This window comes from Scyliorhinus canicula, chromosome 4, assembly GCF_902713615.1.
Source record: "Scyliorhinus canicula chromosome 4, sScyCan1.1, whole genome shotgun sequence".
Lineage (NCBI taxonomy): Eukaryota > Metazoa > Chordata > Chondrichthyes > Carcharhiniformes > Scyliorhinidae > Scyliorhinus > Scyliorhinus canicula.
This window is the reverse complement of record NC_052149.1, coordinates 97,236,074-97,263,739: the sequence shown is the minus strand read 5'-3', so window position 1 is coordinate 97,263,739 and position 27,666 is coordinate 97,236,074. Positions and strand designations below refer to the sequence as shown.

Sequence of the window (27,666 nt, the reverse complement as noted above, 5' to 3'; positions counted from 1 at the left end):
GCATTCTCATGACAGATGCAAGCGTAAGGCATTCATTTGATTCAGATGTAATAAAAAAGGCCAGATACAAGGCAGATGAAGAGCCAGTCAGATTCTCCAAGTTCGCAAAATAAACACTGACAACTCCAGTGAACAAGCTTGAAGACGACCTTGAAGACAGAAACAAAGTATAAAAGCTCAGCATGGTGAGATTAAATAAAACATCCACCACTGAGATTGTCCTTGTCGTCAATGGCTATCCGCTTAAGATGGATGTTGATAAAGGGGCGGCTGATACAGTAGTGGGTGAGCAAACATTCAGGTCTCTGCAGGGAGGGCTGCAACCTGTGAATCTCAGCAGGGCGTCAGCCACCCTAGCCACCTTCACCGGTGAGGCACTGAAGATATTGGGGATGGAATTAATACCAGTATCATACCAATACCAATCAACCCAAGTGCCTTTAATTGTAGTGAATGGACAAAGACCAGGCCTCATGTGGCGGGATTGGTTATAGACAATCAAGCTAAATCAGCCAGAAATATTTAGCATCACAGACGCAGTTTTCCAGGAACTTCTACTTAAATACCATAAGGTCTTCCAGAAAGAGTGTTGGGGTACATAAAATAAGTGAAAGCAAAGATCTATATAGGCCAGAAGCAAAGCCAAAAAATGCTAACACCAGACCAGTGTCTTATGCTCTGCACCAATAAGTGGAGGTTGAATTTGATGTGTTGGGTGCTCTGGATCCGTGGAACACATACAGGCCACCAACACTTAAAATAGTACACTATTTTATTAAACTACAAACTGTTGAACATACTCTTACTGTGGGTTAACACAATGTTAGATTAACTAAAGACCTGTGCCTATCCTAACCAGTCCAATTGCTCAGCACATGGTGAGGGTCTGTGCTGTAAGCTGTAAGCTCTTGTACTTCTGAAAGGCTGCATCCCAAATGAGCGGGAACACTGATGCCCTCTGTCTTTATAGTGAGTGTGCTCTAACTGGTGATTGGCTGCGGTGTTATGCATGTTGATTGGTCCTACTGTATGTCCATCAGTGTGCGTGTCTGCACCATGATATACTGGCGTCTATTATGACAAAGTTGAAAAGTCTAGAGAACCTGGGGGTAATTACTCCAGTACAGTTTTCAGAATGGGCAGCACCGATCATCCCAATGTTGAAGCCGGACAGCGCAGTCTAAATCTGTGGTGATTACAAGGTGACTGTAAACAGGGCTGCTAAAGTAGATAAATATCCTGTGCCTTGTACACCAAATTGGTAGGGTGCCTCAAGTACACCACATTGGATTTAAGCCATGCATACCAGCAGCTTGAGCTGGAAGATTAGTCAAGAATGTTTGTCACCAAAATAAATACCCACAAAGGCTTATTCCAATATACCAGGTTGTCCTTCGGTATTTAATCTGCCTATGCTACATTTTATTGTACAATGGAGAGCCTTTTGCAGGGAATTCTGAAGGTGGTTATGTATCAGTGCAACGTCTTAGTGATGGGAGCAACACCAGAGGGACACAATCAATTTGGAAGAAGTCCTCAAAAGGTTTAAAGAAGCCTTTCAGTCTGATGAAATCATGTACTTAGGTTTCAGAGTTTATGCAAAATGATTGCATCCATTTGAAGATAAGATGAAGGCAATAAAAGGGGTAACAGAACCAAGAGATTTGGCGGAATTGAAGTTCTTTTTAGATTTGGTCAATTATTACAACAGTTTTTTTGCCATTTTGGCACCCTTGTGTTAAAGAAGCACCAAAATTGGAACTGAGAAGGTCCCCAGAGGAAGTCTTTCAACCAGGTTAAACAGGCCCTGCTGTCATCGGCCTTACTGGTTCATTTTACCCCAGACAAACTCTTAATAGTCACATGCAATGCACCGCGTTATGGCATTGGTGCAGTACTCTTGCATAATAAGGACCATGGTATGGAAAGGCCTGTCAACTTCACAGCCAGAACATTGTTGGATATCTTACAACACCAGGTTGAAGTCCAACAGGTTTGTTTCAAATCACTAGCTTTTGGAGCACTGCTTCTTCCTCAGGTGAATGAAGAGGTATGTTCCAGAAACATATATAGAGACAAAGTCAAAGATGCAAGACAATGCTTTGAATGCGAGCATTTGCAGGTAATTAATCTTTACAGATCCAGAGATAGGGGTAACCCCAGGTGAAAGAGGTGTGAATTGTCTTAAGCCAAGACAGTTGGTAGGATTTTGCAAGCCCAGGCCAGATGGTGGGGGATGAATGTAATGCGACATAAATCCAAGGTCCCGGTTGAGACCGTACTCATGTGTGCAGAACTTGGCTATAAGTTGCAGCTCGGCAATTTTGCGTTGTCGTTCGTCCTGAAGGCCGGCTTGGTGAATGCTTACCCGGAGATCAGAGGCTGAATGCCTTTGACTGCTGAATTGTTCCCTGACTGGAAGGGAACATTCCTGCCTGGCGATTGTCGCGTGATGTCCGTTCATCCATTGTCGCAGCGCCTGCATGGTCTCGCCAACGTATCACGCTTTGGGACATCCTTTCCTGCAGCGTCTGATGTAGACAACGTTGGCCGAGTTGTACGAGTATGTACTGCGAACCTGGTGGATGGTGTTCTCACGTGTAATGGTGGTACCCATGTCGATGATCTGGCACGTCTTGCAGAGATTGCCATGGCAGGGTTGTGTCTTCTATCTGCAGCAAGTTTGCATCCTTTGGAGTGGCCGGGGCAACAGTGGATGAGGCTTCAGATCGGCTTTGTGGGTCCTTTTTGGGTATAACATTTTTAATTGTGGTAGACGCCCATTCAAAGAGGTTGGATGTCCAACTTATGCACTCAATGACTGCAGCAGCCATCATTGACAAACTGTGGCAAATCTTTGCCATTCATGGCCTACCGGAGGCCATCATCACAGACAATGGTACCGCCTTCACAGCCGAAGAATTTCAATTCTTAATTAAGTCCTATGGGATCCGGCACATAAGGATGACCCCTACTACCTCACTTCAAATAGGCTAGTTAAAATAGTGTCCCAAGCTTTTAAAGTGTCAATTAAATAAACAGTCTAACCGGCCTCTGTTGCTTCATTTAGTGGACTTCTTGCTCTCATACAATACGCCCCCGTGTACAGCCACTAGGGTTATCCCCGCTGAGTGGTTAATGGTCAGGCGTCTCAAGACGCCTCGTTTTTCCAAATTTGTCAGGAAGACGGAGGCTAAGCAAGTCTCACAGAAAGGCAATCACAATGCATCCAAGGGGACAGGTCATTTCAAACAGTCAATTTAGTTTATATGCGGAACTTTGTTGGAAGACCAGTGAAAACCTGGGAGGTGTTGCCAAGAACTGGGCCAGTGTCTTATGTTATCAACCTACAGGGCCAAGAAGCAAGAAAACATGTTGATCATCTGAGAAGGCGCGAAACTATTGTCCAGATTACCAGTGGTACCACTTGCTGAGTCAGTGGTGTTAGAACCAAGGTCTTCTCAAGGGGAATAATGAGGGCTACAGAAGGAGTTGAAGAGGTAATCAGTACGCCCCATCTTCAGAATCTGACAGTTTGCCTGAATCTGCTGTGGACTCAGCTGCCTCAAGTTTGGGGAAGTTGGTTGCCAAGTTGAGACACTCGGGGAGAGTTAAAAAGTCACCTGATAGACTTACTTGATAAACTTTGTTTTGAGCTCCCTTATTGTAACCCTCTTTGACTGTATATAATTATAAATAAGAATTTTCTGTTTTTGGATTTCAGGGATTTTTAAGGGAACTTTAATGGGGAGGAAAATAGTAGTGTGGCCCTTTTAAGTGGCGTTCTTTCATGGGCCACATGACCCCCCAAAGCCTATGGGGATGGAAAGGAGGCCCCATCTAGACGAGCAGCAGCAGATGTGCTCCCACATGTCAGAGTTCCTTGAGGTAATGCACAGTCATGGATTGAGAACAGAGCAGACCATTCAGCTCATTATTTCCACCATGGTTCAGTGCTTTGAGGTGCATAAGCTCCTCTATTGAGAGCGTGCAACCATATGGAGAGCAAAATATGGCCTCCCCTCACACTCCCGCATGCAGGAATACTGCACTGATGCACAAAGGATTTTTATCATACTGTATAGTTTTGACTAGTTAGCAGCACTGCCAGCATAGAGTGCCATCCCTCATGGAACACCAGCATCACCTTTGGCCTCCTTCGCTCCTCTGACTGAGGGACAATCTTTTAGCAGAGTCAAATGATGGTGGTTGTTCTTGCAACAGTTCAGGTGCAATAGCCTTTGGGGATTCCCCCATGAGCACCTCAAGATGAGGATGACCAGTATCTCCATCTCAGCTGCAAGCCAAAACAAGGCAGAAGGTTGCCTCCTCCTCCTGTAAGACCCCGTGGGGGGGGGGGAATTTTGAATTTGATGCTAAAACTTTGAAAATTGATGCAAAAACTTTGAAATTTATGCTAAAACGTTGAATTTGATGCTAAAACTTTGAATATATTCAAGAGGCGGCTGGATATAGCACTTAGGGAGAATGGGATCAAAGGCTATGGGGAGAAAGCAGGATTAGGTTATTGAGTTGGATGATTAGCCATGATCGTGATGAATGGCGGAGCAGCTCGAAGGGCTCCTATCTTCTATGTATCTATGTTAATGCACGTGTGGGGAACATGTGCATTGCGAAGAACCGGTTGAGTACCAAAGTTATTGCATTACATTGGAGCACTGAGCATGTCACTGGAATGTCTTCCTGCGGTAAGTGGGCACTGTGTTCCTTTCTTTATAAATTTAGAGTACCCAATTCATTTTTTCCAATCAAGGGCAATTTAGCATGGTCAATCTACCTGGCCTACACATCTTTTGGTTGTGGGGGCGAAACCTATTCAAACAGGGGGAGAATGTGCAAATGCCACACGGTCAGTGACCCAGAGCCGGGATTGAACCGTGAGGCAGCAGTGCTACTCAATGCGCCACCGTGCTGCCTTAGTGTTCCTTTCTGAGAATGATGTAAATGATGACACTTACAGCTACATGTCGGAGACTCCTTTCATAGATGCTCAGACTACAAAAGAAGTATTAGGTGGTGAAGTCAATCACGGGGTCCTGAAACCTCTGGGCAGATCTGCTTCCTTCTTTGGTTATTATAAGAATTCACCTGTTCCATGCTGCGTCTTCAATCAAATTTCAGAGCAGCCAGCTCAGAATGGGTTTTCGACCATGCTATTCACCCTGAGTAAGTTAAAACAAATCTTAGGATCCCCAGCATTCATGGTAACCTACAAGATCTTTGAGCCCCAAGCCATGTTGTCACCTACTTGTGCAGCCAAGGCATGCTGATGTTCTGCATCTTCCCGCTCCACTTCCTCTTCCATATCCTCCTCCCTCTTTGCGTCCAATGAGTAGTATGCGTCCATGGCTTAGCCATCCTCAAAGTTCACACATCTCAGTTGGGACCATGACAGAGAATGCCGCAGACCACCAGAGACCCTTAAGTGTATTACAGGGCACCACCTGACTGTTCCAAGCACTGGAAATGCATTTCTCGAAGCTCAATCTCCTGGTGAGCAGATGGATTTAACTGTGGTGCACTGTGCCTTTGTCCCAGGCTCTCATAGAGGGGTGAATAACCATATTTTCAAGCACTATCCATTTTCCCTTAGGATGCACCCAAGGATATTGTGGGTGGCGTGAAGATCAGCGGAGCCTGGACTGGTGCAATAAAGGAATCTTGGCAGCAAACGGGAAAGCAAGTACACACATGGATGAGACTCTTATTGTGGTTGCCGATTAGCCTAATTTTGAGGGAGGTTTGTCCTGTTGATGGATCTCACTGACCAGTCACTGGGTGCCTTGATAGCAACATGGGTGCAACTGATAATACCTGGCACCTGGGGAAATCTGGCGATGGCTAATGCCCTCTGCGCCAGTGAAGCAACATCTATAAGGGATTGATGTGCTGTCCAGCTCTGGAAAGAAGGACATCAGTAACCTGCAGATGCAGTGGGTCCAGCTATTTTTGAGATGCAGCACAGACCACAGCTGATCCTTTGAAGGAACCAGAAATAAAGACGATCAAAGCCACAAAGACTTTGATGGTTATTGGCTTGGCAACCAACGCTACGAGGTGCAAGGTCTTAGGTGATGAGGGCAAATACGTCGATGATCATCTGATCAAAAGTCACAGTCTCCTGCAGCACTGCTGGAGGAACACACACAGTGCTGCGAGGGAGGTGATTCAAGGATTTTGACTCGGTGACAATGAAGGAATGGGGATGTATTACCGAGTCATTAGGCGTGAGACTTAGAGGGAACCCTGCAGATAGTGATCGTATGCCTGAGGCTCTGCCTTAGCTGTGGAGGGTGTTGCCCCTCATCACCACTGGATTCAAAATCTGATGGTTGTGCCTTCAATAATAGCTGCTGCTTTTCCTTGTGCTCTGTGTCCTAACCAATTGACGCTCGCAGCCTTCTCCTTTATGCACTCATGTTACCAGGAGAATGACAGTCCTCTGCACTGCCAGAGCACTTACTACCCACTCTCCCTGCTACTTGCATTGTGTGGATGACATCTATCTTCCAATGGCCAAGTCACCCACTGCGCCATTCACCCTTTATGCAGCCCGGCTAATTCCCTAGGGTGGCCTTGACTGGCCCCCCACCTGTGTACCCATATCATTTCAACTGATTTGTCCGAGCCAGTGCATCCCCACAAAAATCAGAACAACTCCATTAACAAGATCTTAATAAGCTCCTTGACAACCACGATTGGCCTGAAATTATGGATTAGGCAGACCTGTGCAGATAGGTGGTGCTGGGATGGGGGTTAGGGGGAAAACGTGAGGCCTATGATAGGGTGCAAGGCAGGTGAGATTAAAAGACAGAAGTGGTGATGCTGCAAAGGCAGAGTAAATAGTAGTGGAAGTAAATAATAGTATAGAAACAAAAAATGATTCTAGAGGTGGTGTATAAAATGAAATACAGAATTACCACCAAAGGTGCCATCAACGAACAAAACAACTGGAGGCAGAGATTATGATCTGAAACTATTGAACTAAACGTTGAGTACGGATCATTGTAAAATACTTAATCAAAGGATGAGGTGATATTCCTTAACTTGACAATGAGCTTCATTGGGACAGTATAGGAGGACGCTGTCAGAGAGATAACGGAGCAGGGAACCAAAATGACAGGCAGCTTGATGTTTGGGGTCACACTTATGGACCGACCGCTGATATTTGGCAAAGCAATCACCCAACACCCGTTTGGTCTCCGTGAAGTGAAGGAGACCACATTGTGGTCAGCAAACACAGAATACTAAATTAGAATTGTAATTTAAACGCTCCTGGCTTCCACTCTATTCACAGAACATTCCTTTAGTACTTTGCCATACCTCTCTCCACCCCACCCCTTTCCCTGCTTCCCTATGTCTCCCTCCACAGATCTCGCCTTCGCTGCTCTAAAGAGAACAATCTCAGCTTCTCCAGTCTGCCGACATAATTAATCCCTCATCCCTGGAATCATTCTAGTAAATACCTCTGTAAACCCACGGCCGGGATTCTCCGGCTGCATCAGCCCGCCGACCGGAGAATCCCACCCGAGGTAAATAGATTTCTCCACTGTCCAAGTCTCACCTGTGGCGTTCTTGCGGCAGGCAGGGCGGAAGAATCCAACCCCATGTCTTCGTTCAGTCCTTTTCTGTCAGTGTGGACAATGTAAACTTGCCAACAGCATAACTGATCCAAAATTATGCCAACTGCAACCCTGCTGGAATTGACATAATTCCTACCTGCTTGTTTCAATTGCCCCGAGTGGAAGAAAGCTGCATCTTAACAAGGTTTATTAACAAAGACTTAACAGGGCCTTAACACACTTAAGTTACAATTTCATTCCCTTTATATTCGTTTCCCACTACTTCGCATGTTCATTTTTGTGGGACTCTTGCTGTTACAAAATAATGGAAAACATGCCCTCACATGTGCTTAATAATCTACTGATTTATTCACCAGTACAAGTGTTAACATTCATTTTACATGGCGCTGTAAAATGACTTTTGTATTGTTTAATACTTTAGGCTGTTCTGGTTTGGGCAGGAGTTTATGTTTTGGGTTCAGTTGCTGAATAAGGCACCTAGTGTTTGGATGAACAAAGTCAGTTTGGACCAATTTTTGGCTTGCACCAGGGGACAAGGCAGGATGTCCATTCTCGTTGCTGGCAGGTGGTCAAGCACCAAGTTTCTTTGTACAAAACTGATCTCCGGCTGTATATTTCAGACCCCGTCGTGAGCTTGGATAGGATCATGGGGACTTTGGGGAAGTTTGGCCGTTTTTCAGAATGTAAGCCGAATATGGGAAAAGCAATGTATTCCTAATTAATGCACGGGGACAGGAGAGGAGTTTGGGGGGACAGGAGAGGAGGTTGGGGGAACTGTCACTTCGGTTGGTGGGGGCAAGCTTTCACTACCTTGGTATATAGGTGGCACACAGTTGGACACAGTTGCAAAATTTGAACTTGGCACAGCTAGTGCAGGGAATGAAGGTGGACTTTATGAGGTGGGATTTGTTGCCATTGTCATTGGCAGGTCAGGTCCAGACGGTAAAGATGACGGTGTTTCCAAAGTTTTTGTTTGTGTTTCAGAACCTCCCAATTTTCGTGTCCAAGTCCTTTTTTAGGAAGGTTAATGAGATGATCTTGAGGTTTGTGTGGGCGGGCACGACTCTGTGGGTTAGGAGGATGATTTTGGAGAGGGATCGATAAGGTTTGCGTTGCCAAGTTTGCTGAACTACTGGAAGCTAATATTGAAATGGTTGGGAAATGGGTGTTGGAGGAGAGGTCGGTTTGTTGGCAGCCTCATGTAAGGGGACCAGCCTGGGGGCATTGTTGTTTTCAGCCTTTCCGTTCTTGCTGGTCGTGTATTCCACAAGTCCAGTGGTGGTATCAGCACTGAGGGTCGGAATCAGTGGCGGCAACACTTTGGATTGAAAGGCATATCTTTGCGAGTGCTGATTTGGGATAATCATAGGTTTGCTTCGACGGGTTTTGGCTGCGAGGTTCCAGGGATGGCGGCAGGTGGGGATAGAATATTTTGGAGATTTGTTTGTGGGAGTTAAGTTTGCAGGCCTAGGGGACAAATCAGTTGCCATAGGAAAATGGGTTTAGATATCTGCAGATTCAGGACTTCGTGAGAAAGGAGGTGCCATTGTTTCCTATGCTGCAGTCCCCGGTATTGCAGGATAAGCTTCTATGAGATTGGGGAGGGCAAGGTTGCGGATATATATGGGCCAGTGCTGAAGAGGGAAGTGCTCCTGTGGAGTAGGTTAGATGTAAGTGGGAGGAGGAGTTGGATAGGTCGTTGGGGTTTGGAGTATGGAGTGAAGCTCTGTGGAGGGTGACTGCATCCTCATCGTGTGCAAGGCTAGGCCTTATCCAATTTAAGGTGATGCACAGGGCCCACATGACCGTGTCCAGGATGATTTGATTCTTTCCAGGAGTGGAGGATAGGTGTGAGCAGTGTGCGGGGAGGCCAGCAAATCATTTGCATATGCTTTGGGCATGTCCAATGTTAAGGGGGTATTGGAAGAGATTTTCAGACATATTGTCAAAACATTTGGGGGTAGAGGTTGCCCCGAGTTCAAAGGTGGCAATATTTGGAGTGTTAGAGGATCTGGGAGTGCAGGTGGGGAGAGGGGCCATGTGTTGGCATTTGCCTACCTGATAGCCCGGAGACAGATTTTGTTGGGACTCAGAGCGGGATATGGATGAGTTATTTGGCAGAGTTTTTGCATTTGGAAAAGATCAAGTTCGCCATTCGAAGTTCGGAGGAGGGTTCACCTTGAGGTTGAAGCTGTTCATCGACTTCTTTAAAGAGCATTGAGTCGTCAGCGGAGGATGGGTGGAGCGTGTTTTGTTTTATTTTTGTTTCGTCTGAGTGATGGGGGGGTGTGAATAATTGGAAAAGGGGGGCGGGTGCCAGGGTCGCATTAGGAGGATTGGGGGGTGTTTGTTGAGGGGGTACAAGGAGGGAGGGGTTTGTTATCTGTTGCCACTGTTGGCTTTTGTACTCTTTGGTTATATATATATATTTAAAATGCCTTCAATAAAATGTTTTTTCAAAAAAATAATATTTAAATCCAGCTATAAGTGAATCTTAACCATCTGCGTGGCAAAATGGAACAGTTAAGTGCATCTAGTAGAAAAGGTATTCCCCTTATGCAAATTTTCCAGACCTTTATATCATGACCAACCAGTAAAATCAATCTGACAGATTCCCCGAATGAGGAGAGTTCATGCAAGCAATGGGTTGCCAAGCAACCATTTCAAATGAAAAAAGCTTACCTTATAGCTGAGATAAGCCAGCAACATTGTTTCAAAGAAACTTATCAAGGCCACTGTAACCTGAAAGGAAATGATAGATATTAACACAACCGGCACTCTGTTTAAACGAGCAGTGGAGATTTTGAAAAAGAATCGGTCCAACCCTTTTGGGTATCACAGGATATTTGGCAATTCGCTCCAAAATATACATTGATTTTGGACTGCAACATTGGTTTTTCAGTGTACTGCGAGCTCTGTTCAAATCGTTTGCATTGTCAATATCTATATTTCGGGATGTTGGAGGTCTGACAGCATTGCTAGCAAGAGAAGAGATTTGAAGTCTCTTTCCTCCCCACTGATACTATAGTGGATATCTGATTTTTTTCAAAAGGATATATTTTTCCTAAATAGTAGGTTTATTAATAATCTAATAATAATCTTTATTATTGTCACAAGTAGGTTTACATCAACACTGCAATGAAGTTACTGTGAAAATCCCCTCGTCGCCACACTCCGTCGCCTGTTCGGGTACACAGAGGGAAAATTCAGAATGTCCAATTCACCTAACAACGCGTCTTTCACGACTTGTGGGAGGAAACCGGAGCACCTGGAGGAAACCCACGCTGACACGGTGAGAACACGTCGACTCTGCACAGTGACCCAAGCCGGGAATTGAACCCGGGTCCCTGGCGCTGTGAAACTCTGTGGTACCGTTTTCTTTTAGTCCTGACTACCTTGTGTGTATTGCTGTATTTTGTTATGTAAGACTTACTGTGTAACAGATGTATGAATGTGTTGCATCCAACGAGCTACACGGTTGAATAAACATGTCATCACATTGATGAGCTTGGGGAGGTTTATGTACAGTGAACTAAATCAGCACTCTCAGGCTTTCTGAAAAATCAAAATCTTCTCTAGTTTCTAGTTTTAATGAGCCATTTTTTGCAAATTCCTATTGTTGCTGTCGATCCCACTAAAAACTGACTGATGCAACACAGTGGATCGTTCATGCACACATCTTTTCAGATTTTAGAAATTAGCTCGGCTGACCAACAAATGTTTTGTGTGGTTCTTTGGGGGTTCAAGGGGGACTCAGCAAACACTTTGTTCACCTGCCCTTCATAAACAAATCAAACAGGAATCAATTTTCCAGGCTGAATAAATATTTGTGGTGCAATTTACCAGAAATGAAACAGAATCTCGTGTCGAGCGTGTTTCACTAATCCACTTTTCCTTCAAAGCAAAGGTTCCCAAGCATCTTCAATGTGAATGGGGTCACAGAAGCTCCCCCTCCTCTGAGCAGCAGTGGCATTAGTGGAGAAAGGACAAATAAATCCAGAGACACTGATGGGTCAGCCCTGAACATATTGGGTCAATAGCAGATTTGAGTAGGCCTTAGATGTTTGTGAGCCAACTAGGACTGACTGGGTCTGGAGTGCAGGAAAAATCAAGAAATTGCATGACTCAGCCAAGAAGGTGAGTGGTGGCTGCAAACCTTCCTGTGTTTCTGCTCCTGTCTGCCTGATGTACAGACTCCTCACAACAGGACAACAACTCTGTGTCACAGGTACCAGCAACTAGACGATAAGGGAGAAGAGGAGGCAGCTCAGTGAGTAGGTGGGGATAGGGGGTTGGGGGAGGGCTTGCTGAACAAGTGAGTTGGAATGAGGGGCTCCTGGGTGAGTGAGTGTGTGGGGGCAGGAATGTTTCAGAAGAGCGTCTGGTGAGTGAGTGATTGAGTGTGAGCGTGTGTGAATGAGGGAGAGTGTGAGAGCATTGTGCAGTCTAACAGCCATGCCGGGCGCAAATCGGAACGGGCTGGTTGATTGCAGAGAGTCCGAAATCAGGAAGTGAGCCAGGCGCCGATTGGTTTCCGATCTAACCGGCCCGCTCCCATTGACGAGATCAGGGACCGCCGCAGTGTGGCGAGAAACCATTAATCACCAATTAAGGCCAATTTCTATGCCATTGACGGGAAGACACCCTACCTAAAGGCTTCCTGTGATCTAACTGACACCCCCATGAGCGGCCATACGGACGCAGTTTAGCAGACCTATTTAAAAATGTGAAGTGAGTGAAAAGGCAGCTATGGGGAGGGGAGTAGCCATCTTAGAAAATGGGCAATCAGCCGGGGACACTGGGGCTGCCGCTCCAATGCTCCGGAGGGGACGCACATTTGGGAGCCCCCGGGATTGCGGAGCGGGGGTCGGGCCTGTTCACCGGTTCTGGCCGCCACCGGAGGGGGTTGCCCTGGACTGGGGAGATGAGGTACTCAGAGCCTATGGGTCCAAAATGCCACCCCTCCCCCCACTCCCCTCCCTGGATCGTGTATACCCATACCAGGGGCAACTTCAGCTGCTGCCTGCCCATCCTACTGAACACCCCCAAGACAGAGTCCTGTCCATGGTAATATGGTGCAAGTCACTTTAACCCCCACTGACTGTGGCATTATTCCAGCATTTCTGCACTGGATGCTCTCCACAACTTTCAAATCCTGTATGTAATGTTTAACATGTGAACATGGAAATACTCTAGGTAGACCAGTAGAGAACAAAGCTTTCATCAGACAACACATCAAGAACAATTTTTTTCCCAATTAAGGAGCAATTTTGCATGGCCAATCCACCTACCCTTCACATCTTTTGGGTTGTGGGGGCAGAAACAAGGCTAATGTGAAGATTCCACATGGACCCGGGACCGGGATTGAACCCGGATCCTCGGCGCCGTGAGGCACAACATTGTGCCAAAAAGTTGAAAAATTGCTAAGTAACTGAGGAAAGTTGAATGGTGGCAGCAGAAAGATAGTATCAAAGATGGATATCATAGATACGGCAGCCAGCAGATGTTTCTTATGTTAGAGTCAGCATGAGGCCAAAATAAGTTTACCTGGATATTCACATTTTATACATGACCAGCTGTTAGCAAAGATGCTAGATAATCCTGATTCAGGATTACCAATATGGTTGTTTTTATTCTGCACATTTTATCTAATATAGTTCCCTGGGGAAATATATCAACACATCTTGGATTCATAGTAAGAAATTTCTACTCGCACCAAAGTTATCCTGTTATTCTGGTGGCTCAGCATCTTTATCCATTTGTCATGACATACGTACCAGGGAGGCCACAATTCTCAGTGCAGTGTTAGCTGATCTCAGTCAGCACTGCGATTCAGCTCAGTAATCCAGGATTAAGGAGGAGAAACATCACTGATTGACATCCAGCAATCTTTACAAAGAGTGCATACGTGCAAATATTGAGCAAGGACATGAACAAGTTGCTGCCTACAGTCAAAGGTTTGCTGATACTCACCATTGGGGCTCATACATAAATGATGGTTAGTTGGACTTTAGTACAGGATGGTGGCAATTACCAGTCAAATTTTGTTCAGCTGGTGACTCAATGCATTCAATGGAAGCAGGGCGGGGAGAAGATAATGGAGAAAGTACTTGTAATTTGTTTTAAAAGGCAGGAAAAAATCTTCGGGCATGATTACTGGAAAGATTTCCAAGTGTGGTAACAAGCTTCCCGGTGCTTGGGCTAGCAATGGCGGGAGGGGGTGGGGGAGGGTGGTTTGTGGGGTGGGGGTGGAGGAAGGGTGGGAGAGGGGGCGGCACCATCGAGAGTGGGGTTTACTTATCCGCGACAAATTTAAAAACCCTCACCACAACCAGAATGATGCCTCTGGCTCTTTGTTCCATGATACGGGCCGACTATCAATCCCATGCCCTATCCCCCCAGACATGAGGTCCTGGTTGCCCCCCCCCCTTCCCTCATGCACAGGGGTACCAAGCCCAGTGCCCCAAAGCTCATTGCCTATGAGCAAAGATGGCTACTCACCTCCTCAGCTCCCTGCAGCAGCCCTTCCGCCAGGTTCACGTTTTTTAAAAAGGAATAAGAATCGGCACCAACATGATCACTTGCTGGGGAGGCTGCTGGATCATGGGCGGCCGTTGGATCACATATCCAACTCACATTAATTGTATGAAAATAGGGCTTAAATGGTGATTATTGGTTTCTCGCCATGCTATGGCAGGATCCTTATTTCGCCTACGGTATTGGGCCGGTTGCATTGTTAACAGTTTGGCACCCCGTGCAGTTCTCGTTTTTGGTCTCTCCCATTATTCACCTGCTTCGTCGTGCTCTCGCTCGAGTGCAACAAAGCCACTGAATCACGCCCTATGCTATGCCGGGAATGTTATTTGGCAAGCAATGATGGTGATGGTGTGAGGGGAGATGATGATAACTGCTAGTAGTAACTTCTTGGCTTTCCAATGTGTTTTAATGTCTCTTGACAGCATTTTAAGTGTTACTCCCTTCTGCTCCTGCAGTAAGTCAGTAACAGAAGTGCGAAATGAATCTATGCCAGCATCTTCATGGAACAGCTTATTCCCCGCTGTTACCAAACTCCTGAATGACCCTCTTATGGACTTAACTGATCTCTCTATGCATCTTCTCTACTGTTGTAGCACTGCACTCCATATGCTTCACCCGATGTCTATGTCTATGCATTTACATTGTATACTTATCGTATGACCTATGTTTTTCGTGACTAGAACAATACTTTACACTGTACCTCAGTAAATGGGACAATAAATCTAAATCTAAACCTGCTGCCCTGGGAAAATGGTACCCTTAATATAGATAACAGACCATTTTAAATGCAAAAGATATTGCGGAGAACTGCATTATAATGACATTCTCAACTCTCTCTCTGTGAGAACTAGGAATGACACATATCCACACAATTGATGACATTGCTGCGGAGAAATTGGCTAAGCCTCAAAAAACCTCTACATTTAAATTCAATTTCTAAAACATATTGATATGTTTCATGATATGAAATTAGATATTTGCAACAAATCCAAAATTCAAATGTCTTACCTCACCCTTGTACACTTAGGACTATAGTAAGAGTTGTACCCACATCTCAGTCTGCAAACACTGGCAGCTAGTTATTCAATCATGACATATCACCCAAAGACACTGCAGGACGCACACTCTCACACGAACGGCTTTTTTTGTAAAAGGTATTGCAGGACAGCAGGCAAAAGACTGGACGAGAACAATAATAAGAAATCTTTTTAAAAATAAATTTAGAGTACCCAATTCATTTTTTCCAATTATGGAGCAATTTAGCATGGCCAATCCACCTACCGTACACATCTTTTGGGTTGTGAGGGCGAGACCCACGCAAACATGAGGAGAATGTGCAAACTCCACACGGACAGTGACCCAGAGCCGGGATCGAACCTGGGACCTCAGCGCGTGAGGCAGCTGTGCTAACCACTGCGCCACCATGCTGCCCAATCATAACAATCTTTATTTCACCTGTTCGGATACAGTGAGGGAGAATTCAGAATGTCCAATTCAGCTAACAAGCATGTTGTTTGAGACTTTGCGGGAGGAAATCGGAGCACCCGAAGGAACCCCATGCAGACATAGAGAGAACGTGCAGACTCCGCGCAGACAATGATCCAAGCTGGGAATCGAACGCGAGTCCCTGGCACCGTGAAACAACAGTGCCAACCACTGTGTTACCGTGTTGTCCATAACCATGCCTGTATGTTTTCTCTCCCATGGAAGAGTGGCAGCTATGACAGGTAAGGGCATCATTGAGACTGCAGCCACTAGCAGGGCTGGAGGGATCAAGGACGAGGATATCTGGATACCTAATTTTCATCCTCATATCCCAAAATTTCTTTGGACTTTGAAGGTGCAGCTAGTGTAGGCATAAACTACTTTCGCTTTCCTCTCCCTTCAGCACAACCCAAAGTGTGGCAGTGACTCCATGGAGCATGAACCTGCTGTCCTCTCTCAGGATGGCAGTATTCCTGCTTCATCCCTGCCAATGCTCACTCAGCTGGACATACAACATCGCATAGCCGTTTTCTGTGGAAGAGCAGGATAGGTTATCCCTGGTTCAGGAATTGGCTGCTGCAGTTCCAACATTAAAACAGTGACGACACTTCAAAGATGCTTCACTGCCCGTGAAGTGCTTTGGGATACCCAGAGGTAACACAAGGCACTATATAAATTAAATTCTTTCTTTTCCTGTTCCTCTATTTCTTGTGACACTTATTCTTCCCCCAGTTTCTTCTCTTCCCCATGGCTCAGCACCTCAGTTTCTCGCCTGATAGGTGATGGAAAATGCTGCTCCCTCATAATGGCCGCATGCAGCATATTACCACAAATCATGATACTCATTCAACTGAGTACTACAGGGATCCTCCAGAGCAATCCAGTTAAGAGAAATGTTGCTCAATGTTGTTCATCAGTGAGCATCATGACTTCCCACAGTATGATGGAAAAAAAGTCATTGATGAAGCCGCTGAAGATTGTTAGGCTCAGGACACTACCCTGAGAGGAACACCTGTAGCAATGTCATGGGATGATTGACCTTCAACAACCGCAACCATCTTCTTTGTAGTAGGGGCGACTCCAACCAGTGAAGAGTTCCCCTCCACCCGATCCCCACTGACTTCAGATTTCCTCAGGCTCCTCAATTCCATACTTGGTCAAATGTTGCCTTGATTTCAAGAACAGTCACTCTCATCTTTCCCCTGGAATTCACCTCTTATGTCCACATTTGGCTGAGGCTGTCATGAGGCAAGTGGCCCTGATGGAATCCAAATCAAGCATCAGTGAGCAGGATATTGCTGAGTAAGTGCCATCTGATAGCACTGGCAATGTGTTTTTCTATTCATTCATGGAATGTGTGTCACTGGCTGAACCAGCATTTATTGCCCGATCCCTGAACTGAGCGGCTTCCTGGTTCATTTTAAAGGGCATTTAAGAGTCAACTGCACTGCTGCCACATGTAGGCTGGACCAGGTAAGGATAAAGGTAAAGAACCAAATGGGTCTTTACAATAATCAGCCATGGTTTCATGGTTATCATTAGACTTTTAATTTCAGATTTTTATTGTTTACCCTGGGTCTCTCGATTACTAGTCCAATGGCAATACCAGTGACAATACCACTACTCCACCACCTCCCCTTCCATCACTTTGCTGATGATCAAGGGTAAACTGATAGGGTGGAATTGGCTGGGCTGGATTTGACTGCTTTTTGTGAACAGGAAATACCTGGGCAATTTTCCACATTGTTGGAAATGCTAATATTGTATCTGTACTAGGACAGCTTGGCTAGGGACCTGGCTAGTTCCAGAGCAATAGTTTTTGTTACTATTGCCCCCTAGCTTTTGAATATCCAGTGCCTAGATCATTTATTGATATCACATGGACTGAATCAAATTGGTTGGAAACTAGCATCTGTGACACTGGGGACCTCAGGAGGAGGCTGTGATGGATCATCCACTTGGCACTTCTGGCTGTAGATAGTTGCAAATGCCTTGGGCTGGATTCTCCGCAGCCCCATGCCGAAATCGCGTTTGAATGTTTTGTAGCTTCACCAGGTTCACACTTAATCTTAAAAGAATCTTTATTAGTGTCACAAATAGGCTTCCACGAACACTGCAATGAAGTTACTGTGAAAATCTCTTGGTCGGCACACTCCAGTGCCTGGGCGGGTACACTGAGGGGGAATTCAGAATGCCCAATTCACTTAACAAGCACGTCTTTTGTGACTTGTGGGAAGAAACTGGAGCCCCCGGAGGAAACTCATACAGACTAGGTCTGCCTAGTGCTGCTCCTGGCATGCCCTCCTGCACCCTTCATTGAACTAGGGTTGGTGCCCCAGCTAAATTGTAATGGTAGAGTGGGGGATCTGCCAGGCCATAAGGCCAAAGATTGTGGTTGAATACAATTCTGCCTCTGCTGATGGTCACAGTTCCTCATGTATGTCCAATATTAAGTTACCAGGTCTGTCCAAAATCTATCCCATTTAGCACGGTGGTAGTGCCACACAATGGATGTTATCCCTCGATATGAAGACAGGACTTCATCTCCACAAGGACTGTGCAGTGGTCAGTCCAACCAATCATGTCATTGGCAAGCGCTTCTGTAGCAGGTAGATTGATGAGAGTGAGGTGAAGTAGGCTTCACCCAATTGTTGGTTTTCTCACCACTTGCTGCAGACGCAGTCTAGCAACTATGTCCTTTAGGTCTGGGCCAGTTAAGTCAGTACTGGTGCTATTGAACCACTGCTGGGGTGACACAGTGGTTAGCACTGCTGCCTCACAGTGCTAGGGACCCAGGTTTGATTCTGACTTATGGAGCTTGCACATTCTTCCCGTGTCAGCATGGGTTTCCTCTGGGTACTCTGGTTTCCTCCCACAATCCAAAGATGTGCACATTAGGTGTTAATTTACCCCTATGTGGGGTTACAGGGAGAGGGTGGGGGATTGGGCCTAGGTAGAGTGCTCTTTCAGAGGGTTGGTGCAGACTTGATGGGGTGAATAGCCTCCTTCGGCACTGTAGGTATTCTGTGATTCTATGATGAATATTGAAGTCCTTTAGTCAGAGTACATTCTGTGCCCTTTGCACCCTCAATACTTCCAGTTTGTGGTCAACAGGAAGGAGTGCAGATTCATCAGCTGAGGTGGGAGGGTGGAGGTGGGAGGGTGGTACATGGGAATCAACAGGATATTTCCTTGCTCATGATTGACTTGATGCCATGAGACTTCATGGCATTCAGAGTCAGTGTTGAGAACCCCAAGGCAACTCCCTCCCGACTCCATACTAACTACTGTGCCACCAACCTCTACAGTTTGATTCATTGAGTACCACGCTGTCATGCTTGACTAGCCCTCCCAATTTTGGTCCAAGGCCCATATCTTAGCAAGTTGGACTTTGCAGGGTCGGCACAGCTAGATATACTGTTGTCGTCTCACAGCGCCAAGGGTTCAATTGCAGCCTTGGGTGATGTTTGTGTGGAATTTGCACTTTCTCCCTGTGTTTGCATGGGTTTCCTCCAGGTCCTCCAGTTTCCTCCCACAGTCCAAAGATGTGCAGGTTAGGAGGATTGGTCGTGCTAAATTGCTAATAATGTACAAAGATGTGCATGGTCGGTGGGGTTACAGGAATAGGGCAGGTGAGTGGGCCGCGGTATGCAGCTTTTTCAGAGGATCGGTGCAGACTTGATGGGCTGAATGGCATCCTTCTGCACTGAAGGAATTTTATGGTGCCTAGATGTTGAGTGGTCTGTTCTGTTTGTAGAAGTTTGATACAACTGAGGGACTAGCTCGGCCATTTCAGAGGACATTAAAGAGTGAACCACACTGCTGTGGGTCTGCAGTCACAGCCAGAGTAGGTAAGGGCAGTAAATTTTCTTCTCTAAAGAGCATAGGTGACAATGGTCACCATTACTGAGACGAGCTTTCAATTCCAGATTTATTAATTGAATTCACATTGCACTAGTTGCTGAGGTGGGGTTTGAACCTGTGTCCCTAGAGCATTCGTCTAGGCTTCTGGATTACTAGTCCAGTGACATTCCCACTTTGTCAACACTTTCCCCTTAGCTCCCAAAGTATTTGGTGAAAAAGAGGTAAGATGGACAAGTTGAAGTCCTCGGATGAAATGTTAATTTATTCAGCTGTCAGTGCAGACACCTTGGTAAAGAATTTGAAACCAGCACTAGATACGGCTACCAGGAGGTCTATTAAACAGCTGATTGTCACTTAAAATACCTGTCAGTACTGATCACAAAGACCAGACTGTATTATTAGCCAGCTCTTCAACACATATCTTCTCCTAACACAGCATTAATGTTGATTTCAAATGCTGCTTTAAGAGGGAGTCACCATTTAAAGGTACACTGACAATTTCATGCTTTCATTGATGTGTGAGCTCTGAATAGGACCTCTGAAACACATCAGCGGATTTTCCCTGACACTTTACAAAGACTTAAGCAACATCCAAGCAATATATAAGCCAGATATTCTCTGAGGACTTCACCGAAGAGTGAGTGCTGTACTACTGCACCCTATAGGAGTGACCAGGATAAAGAGAGTGCTTGCTCATGGGTATCTTGCCAGGGGTTCCCTTGATCTCGACGAGGAATGAGAGGAGGACAAGGTCAGGCACAGCAGCACCTGCTTCTGCTGGAGAAAGGGACAGGGTGGTGAGGGGCTGTTCTGTTCTGTCACAGGTACAGGACATCTTCCTCCTCTGGACCTCCTCCACTGAGGCCTAGAGAGCCGAATCAAAGAACTTGTGCACCTTCTCCTTCAATTGCTGAACTAACCAGAGTCTGATTGGTGTGTGTCAGACCAAGCACTGCACAACTTCAGTGGACGTTGACGAGAGGAACCTACATATGTCACTATTCAGCACCGGAGTGCGAAACCTGCAAGTTTCTGGTTAGCACCTGCTGACACATTCAAATCATGATAGCCATCAATTAGGCTAACGGCTCAATTAGGCACTTCTTATTAGCACAGTGCATGCTTAGCATCTGTTTCCGCCCCCCCCTCCCCCCCACCCCCCCCCCCCCCCCCCCCCCTCCCCCCGTAGCCAAAATCACCCCCATTGTCTGATAGCTCATTAGTTCTGTAAAGTGGTCAGGAACAGCACAACCCTGAGCCACTCAGCCGAACAACAAGATCAAAAATAAATGGCTGAGGGACAAAAACACTTCTAGGTATTTTCTGCTTGCAGACAACATAAATAAACCCCCCTCAGTCTCCTCTGCTCCAAGGAAAACAATCCAAGTCTATCAATGTCTCTTCATAACTAACACTTTCCAGCCCAGGCAATATCCTGGTAAAGCTGCTCTGCACCCTTTTCAGTGCTTTCACATCCCTCCTGTAATGTGGATTACAGAACTGCACACAATACTCTAACTGTGGCCTAACCAACATTTTATATATTTCCTCCCTGCTCTTAAACTCTATGCCTCGGCCAATAAAGGCAAGTATACCATATGCCTTCTTAACCACTGTGTCACTCTGCAACCTTGAGGGATCGGTGTACATGAAAACCAAGATACCTCTGATCCTCGGTGCTTCCAGGGTCCTGCCGCTTATCATGTATTCTCTTGCCTTGTTTGGCCTGCCCAAGTGCATCACCTCACACTTTTCCGGATTGAATTCCATTTGCCACTGATCAGCCCATCTGACCAGCCCGTAATCGAAGGCTATCCTGACCATTTACCACCCCACCAATTTTAGTATCATCCGCAAACCTATTGATCAACCCACCCACATTCATATCAAAATCAACAGCAAGGGCCAATACTGATCCCTGCAGGATCCCACTGGACACAGGCTTCCAGTCAGAAAAACACCCCTTGACCATCAATCACCCTCTGCTTCCTGCCACTCAGCCAATTTTAGATTCAATTTGCTAAATTTCCCGGATCCCACAGGCTCTGACCTTCGTCTGCAGTTGCTTGTAGACATAATACCCAACTTATATATTTTGGGCTTTATGATAATTACTTATTCATAAAACATAATGCATTATGCTCCTTGCAGATGCATGGCAAGACTGGAAGAATTTGGGAATGAAAGAAAGTTGTTCTGTCAGTTATTCCATTATGTTTCAGATCTAACTTCAGCACAATATGAGTTTTATTCTGATTGATCCTTTTTTTAAATGTATAACATGAAATTATCTTTGCTGAATTGGTCATACCTTACCTGTAAACCCCACAAGGGAAGACTTCTATCTACCCAAATTAAAGGAGACCTGGTGGTAAAACAAAATGGTGACATGAGTTAGTTTGTAATACAAATATATTCATTGTGCTAAACGTATTCACTACTTTTGAGAATACACGGGAGACGAGTTAGCTCAGTTGGCGAGACGGCTAGCTTGCGGGTCAAAATAATGCAAACAGCATAGGGTTTGGTCTCTGTTCGGGCTGAGATATATTGCTTCCTATCCTGCCCTGAAGCAAAATCAAGACACATGTCATGGTTTAGGGACCCTCAATGGAGGTTATCAAGAATATACAAGATATTCAAGATATTTATGGAAAAATATCAGAATCCAGGGATACAAACTATAAAATGCCATTAAACATCCTGATAAATCCTGTAATCTCATGTAAGCAAGGTACAATGTTACTTTATTCTCTCTGTCTTTCTTCATGTAGCATGCTCATTGTCCAAGGATTGATAATCATGGCTTCAGCCCTGATATTATGGGGCAAGGCAAGGAGGCAGGCCCTAAAATCTACCTCAACTAGTACAGAAATTGAACCCTCACTGTTGCCATTATCTTGCACCACACTCTAGTCATCTCACCCAACCAACCCAAATTTGACTTTATACAGTCAGGGGCCAAATTTCAAAAATGACATAAATCACGAATTACAACTCACTAATTACTGGTTAATCATCCCTGAATTTATTTTGCAGTAATCAAAGAGTGCGTTGTTTACTGGCCACACATTTATTTGAGTATGGGAGGAGAGGCTGGAAATCGGGCAGCTCTGATGATAAAATTAAGGCATCCTGCACCTTGAGGTAGACTCTGGCTGCAGTGTGCAAGAAACCCGTAAGGGAGAAAAATTGCTGCTTTGAAGGTTCTGGTGCAAGTGATGGGCACAAGAAAAAACATCTAGTTTAAGTGCCTCCACCATCCCTGAAGGTCCTTTGTCAACGTCAATGCGAGAGTGAAATGATTGCAGATAACAATGTCAGGTGCTTACCATGCAGTAACAGGGCTGCAATGCTGAAAAAAGGCCAGTGACGACAGAGCTGCCATAGAATCTGCTCTCTTACTCTCTGCTGGGATTTCCATCAGCTTCAGCCCCATTACACATAATAATGCCCCCCCCCACACGTCTCTTCACTCTCCTACAATCACTGCACTGGCTCAAAGTCTGGCTCTACACATATTTTAAAGATTAAGGTGAAAGAGGGGTGTTCATGTGGTGAATCATTGGCCACAAGTGTTCAGGAGCTGAAGAAGTACAAAAGATGTCAACATGACCGGGGACATATTGCATGTTGGCTCTGCTACCAAAAATTCAGTTTATGATGTAGACGGCCAGGCTACAGATCAATGCTGAGGAGTATAATCCAGGAAATTCTAGTTATACCAGACAGCCTGCCTGCAAGCATGCATACAATTTTGCAGAACATTCAGGAGTTCAGCTTCAACTTGCATGGAGCTTTAATCAGAACATGGAGACCATTTTGCCTAACATGGTCAGTTCGATGGTGTACATGCTGGAGCCTCTGCCAATTACTGCCAGAACAGCTAACACAGCACTGCTGCCATGGAAGCTCAGGTGGCTGCCTGCTTGTTTTGGGGCTGGTTTTGGAAAGGGCTTCAAAACAGTCACATCACCTCTGTGCTCTATTGTCATGCAGAGGTGGAGCGGTGCTCTGGCACATACTCAGGAGAGAGACTTTGAACATGATATCTTCTCTTAGAATAGTGTGCCTGTTCCTCTACCACCCACGCTATCAGTGCCCCTGTTACTGCCACACAGTCAGCAGCTAGGGCAGAATACCCAATCTAGAATTAAATCAGGTTAAAGTCCAACATGTTTGTTTCAAACACTAGCTTTCGGAGCACTGCTCCTTTCCTCCGAAAGCTAGTGTTTGAAACAAACATGTTGGACTTTAACTTGGTGTTGTAAGACTTCTTACTGTGCTCACCCCAGTCCAATGCCGGCATCTCCACATCATAGAATTAAATCAAAAGTGGACAGAAACAATAATAGGCACGAAGAAAAAAATGATTTTATAATTTGCTTAAGTTTATTTTTAGATGTTTGTTTTAGTGTGTGATTAACGCTACAGTAAACCAATTCCTGATATTTGAGCAGCTGTATTTATTTTCAATATCACATTTAATGAGCTGAAAACAAATAAAAACAATTAGCCATGGAAAACAGAAGATGCTAAGAACATAGAATTACAATGCAGAAAGACGCCATTTGGCCCATCGAGTCTGCAATAGCTCTTGGAAAGAGCACCCGACTTAAGCCCCACACCTCCACCCTATCCCCCTAACTCAGTAACCCCACCTAACCTTTTTGGACACTAAGGGAAATTTAAAATAGCCAATCCACCTAACCTGCACATCTTTGGACCGTGAGAGGAAACTGGAGCACCTGGAGGAAACCCACGCAGACACAGGGAGAATGTCCAGACTCCGCACAGACAGTGACCCAAGCCGGGAATTGAACCTGGGTCCCTGGTGCATGTGAAGCAACTGTGCTAACCACTGTGCTACCATGCTGCCTAAATTTTGAACATCCTCCAAAATCGAGGTTGAAATTGTAGTAATCGATTGTTATGGGAGTCCAACATCCATGCATAAAACAAGAATAGTGCACTCTTCAGTATTCTGTGCCAGTCCAGCCAAGGGGCAAATGACCCTGGGAGGCGTGTTCCCTGACTTACCAGAAACACCCCTTTAGAAGTTCACTCCTCTGATAAGACCTTGCAAGAGAAATAAAGGGGTAATTCCAGCGTTCAAAAATGGATGAGTTGTTTTGGATGGAACGTTAAAATATTTAAAACTTTCTAACCGAAATGCAACCCACCTCAAACACACATACTTGCAGTTTATACAGAGGCAGGATGAAGCAGTGATAAGTGCACTCCCAGCAGAGAGGTGGCTCATTTCAATATATTAATGAGGCTTTATGCCTCAAATGTTCTGCCTCCAGGTTCCCAGTGCCTCGAGAAACCCAGCAGCTGAAGGGAATCCAAGACTGCTGCATGAAAGAGCAAACTGGTTTTCCAGCATTGCTTATGGGCCAGTGGGAGCAGGAATGCTTCCCTCTGGCCTCCCCAAGCAAACCTATTGCTCCACCATAATCACTAATCTCACTCGTAAGCAATCTCCAAACTCCCCAACGACCACCAATACCCCAAACCGTCTCTGCTCTTGATTTCTCCCTGACCCCATGCCATCACAATCCTCGGCCCGACCCATTCCCCCAACCAAAACTTCTATCTGCTCCAGATGGAGGTCAAGATCTCTACCAAAGCATGCCCTGTCTGGCAGAATCCAACCCTGTCAATTAGATAGGATTCCAGATGATAAAAACACACAAACCGTGTGGTGAAAGAGTTCTGGGAAAACAGACAGCAAACATTTTTCCCACTGGGAGGTGGAGGGAGGGGGGGGGGGGGGGGGGGGGGGGGGTGCAGCTACAGAAACAGCCAACACCTCAGGACCTTCTGATGACTGTTTGCTCAGCTGGACTACAGCAATAAAAATGACCAGATTTACATTTTCACTGCTTTGCTTCCTGTGGTTTGTCCAGGACTCTTCCAGAATGGGGTACAAATCTCCCAAACACCGGGAGAACAAAGTCATTTAAATGTTTTGCTTCTGCAGCACTGCTTCCTCCTCCCCACGGCCCAGTGTAGCTCCGTAATGTCACCAGTTTCAATTGTAGAGAAGCCTCCAGCTTGGTGAAATTAGTGAGTGAGAGAAAGAGGAACAAGAGCAAGCAGTGATACAAAACTGGGTGAGAAGAGGTTGAACAGGGTGCCATTTAGGAAATGTTGGTAATGAGACGCAATTATGACAATGTTACCTGTGAGAAATGTCTCAAAAATTAACCCATACTGTCCTTTCTGTGAGATCTTGGTTTGGTTTGGTTCAGTTCGATGTGTGTCAGCTCATTTTGAAGTGTGAAGTCCAAGCGCACATTGACTCAGACCTAAATCCAAATTGTAGTCCAAAGAGATAGGGAGAAATAGGACCTTGTATAGAGCAGGGGGATTATAGGTTCAGATACAAGGTGAAACTCAGTGGGTAATAGAATTAGTCATAATTATCAGTAGGAAACTGGGACATTACACATATTACTGCCAGTTACACATAGAATATAAGTGAGTTATTGTATTAAAGTGGTTATGTGTGGAACTTGAATTTTATCAGTCGTATTATTATGAGTTATCAGTGTAACGTCTGTGACAGGTAGTTACAAGTAGAAACAAAGTACCTCCTCTGGATTTCCCCCTGAAAATCCCTCCCCACCTTGTTTCCCCTCTTCACTTGGTGGTCTCCTGCATCTCAGAACTTCTCACATAACAGCTGCTGGTGCAAATCAATGAGCACAAATACTTAATTACATGGAACTCAATATCTGTGGTCTAAATACAGTAGAATTTGCAGTATCACTTGATCCAAATGCCTCCTGGTTCAAATGTCACTCTGTTTACATCTAGGAATGATTATATTCACAGTTGGAAAACGTAGAAGTAACTCACAGGCTTACATGTGGTCTTCTTAAAACCTCATTGGAAATGGCCATCACTTGCACAGGAAATTGAGGTAGGAGGACCAAGAATGCTCTTTACAACCTCATTACCAGGGGCATATAACCTATGTGTATTAATTACAAGCACAGATTTAGGTCAACACTTTTTCTGATGCCCCAGAAATTTCAGGGCCCGGAGACTCATCGTCAAGTTTGCAACTTTTTCCTTATCCAAGTCTTCAGGGTATGCATGTCCTCTGGATCTTGGATTCAGGAAAATGACCCCTGTTTTATCTGTTCATGGCCATTTTAAAAAAAATTCATTCACATAGCACAATTCATATCGATCAGAAAATTCAACAAGAAAATACTTTTTTTTGTTACAGTTGAAAGGGGTGCTTTGTTATCAAATTCAAAGCTTACCGCTCAATGTTCGTGAGATTCTGGTTTTCATTGGAACAGCCCCAGCTTTAAAACAAAAAGCAAAGACAAAGTAATAACTTCAGGAAAATCAGTTGGATTTAATTATACAACTGCACAGCGTATTATGAATTTTTTGCTTTCGTGCTTATATTTATTCAAGTGATTTGGAATCAACAGGTAAAAATGACAAGGCACCTGTTCTCAAGAAGATCTTTTGACTGGATCAACAAACACACTCCCTTAGCTGTACTTAATAATGACTGATGCCAACTGGAGTGGGATTTCACGTGCCATGATGCAAAGCCAGCATTGGCTGGCTTTCCTCTTGGGGAAAAACATGTGCACATCCCTATTTATGGATTCAATATGTTATCATTCTTGTCCTAACCAAGTGTGTCAACTCATTTTCTGTTGCAGCTGCTTCTTCTCACGTTAAACGCAACTCCAGCGAATAGTGAGGAAACTGTTGCATCTTACCACAGTTTCGTGGCACAAATATATAACTACTATTATAAGATTGTTTATTAACCAAATTGCATTTATTTTCTTCACTTGGACCACTTCTAGTACAATTAATGATGCCAATTACAGAAGATTTTCCCCAGGGTGTCAAGGGAGATTTTGAAGACTTCAACATGATGGGGATGAGTGGCTGCCTGGAGAAGCAGCATCTCTTTTTCACCAACAGTGTAACCAACCCTGTGGGTCGAATTCCCCATCTAAGTGCCTATTTGCGGCACCCGGTGGCACTGGCGGCGCCTTTCCTGTTGGCCACACTATGTGATCCCATGCCAGATTCTTCGCTTGGATGCTAATTAATTTTCCAGAAGCAAGTTCCCGCCCGAATCACCTGACAAACCAGCAACTGTTTGGCTCACTTAAATTTGTCCGCACCC

General features: G+C 45.2%; 1 protein-coding gene across 1 annotated transcript in view; it reads right to left on the bottom strand.

The window, feature by feature from the left end:
• The window catches only part of kcnt2 (potassium channel, subfamily T, member 2), a 1,159,267-nt gene that overhangs the window by 711,923 nt on the left and 419,678 nt on the right, over nucleotides 1-27,666 (bottom strand). The window contains exons 5-7 of the mRNA XM_038794878.1: nucleotides 26,771-26,815; nucleotides 21,807-21,855; nucleotides 10,287-10,346 (exon numbers count right to left, since the gene is read on the bottom strand). Of these exons, the coding sequence (XP_038650806.1) occupies nucleotides 10,287-10,346; nucleotides 21,807-21,855; nucleotides 26,771-26,815 (154 nt within the window). The remainder of the gene's footprint in view (nucleotides 1-10,286; nucleotides 10,347-21,806; nucleotides 21,856-26,770; nucleotides 26,816-27,666) is intronic.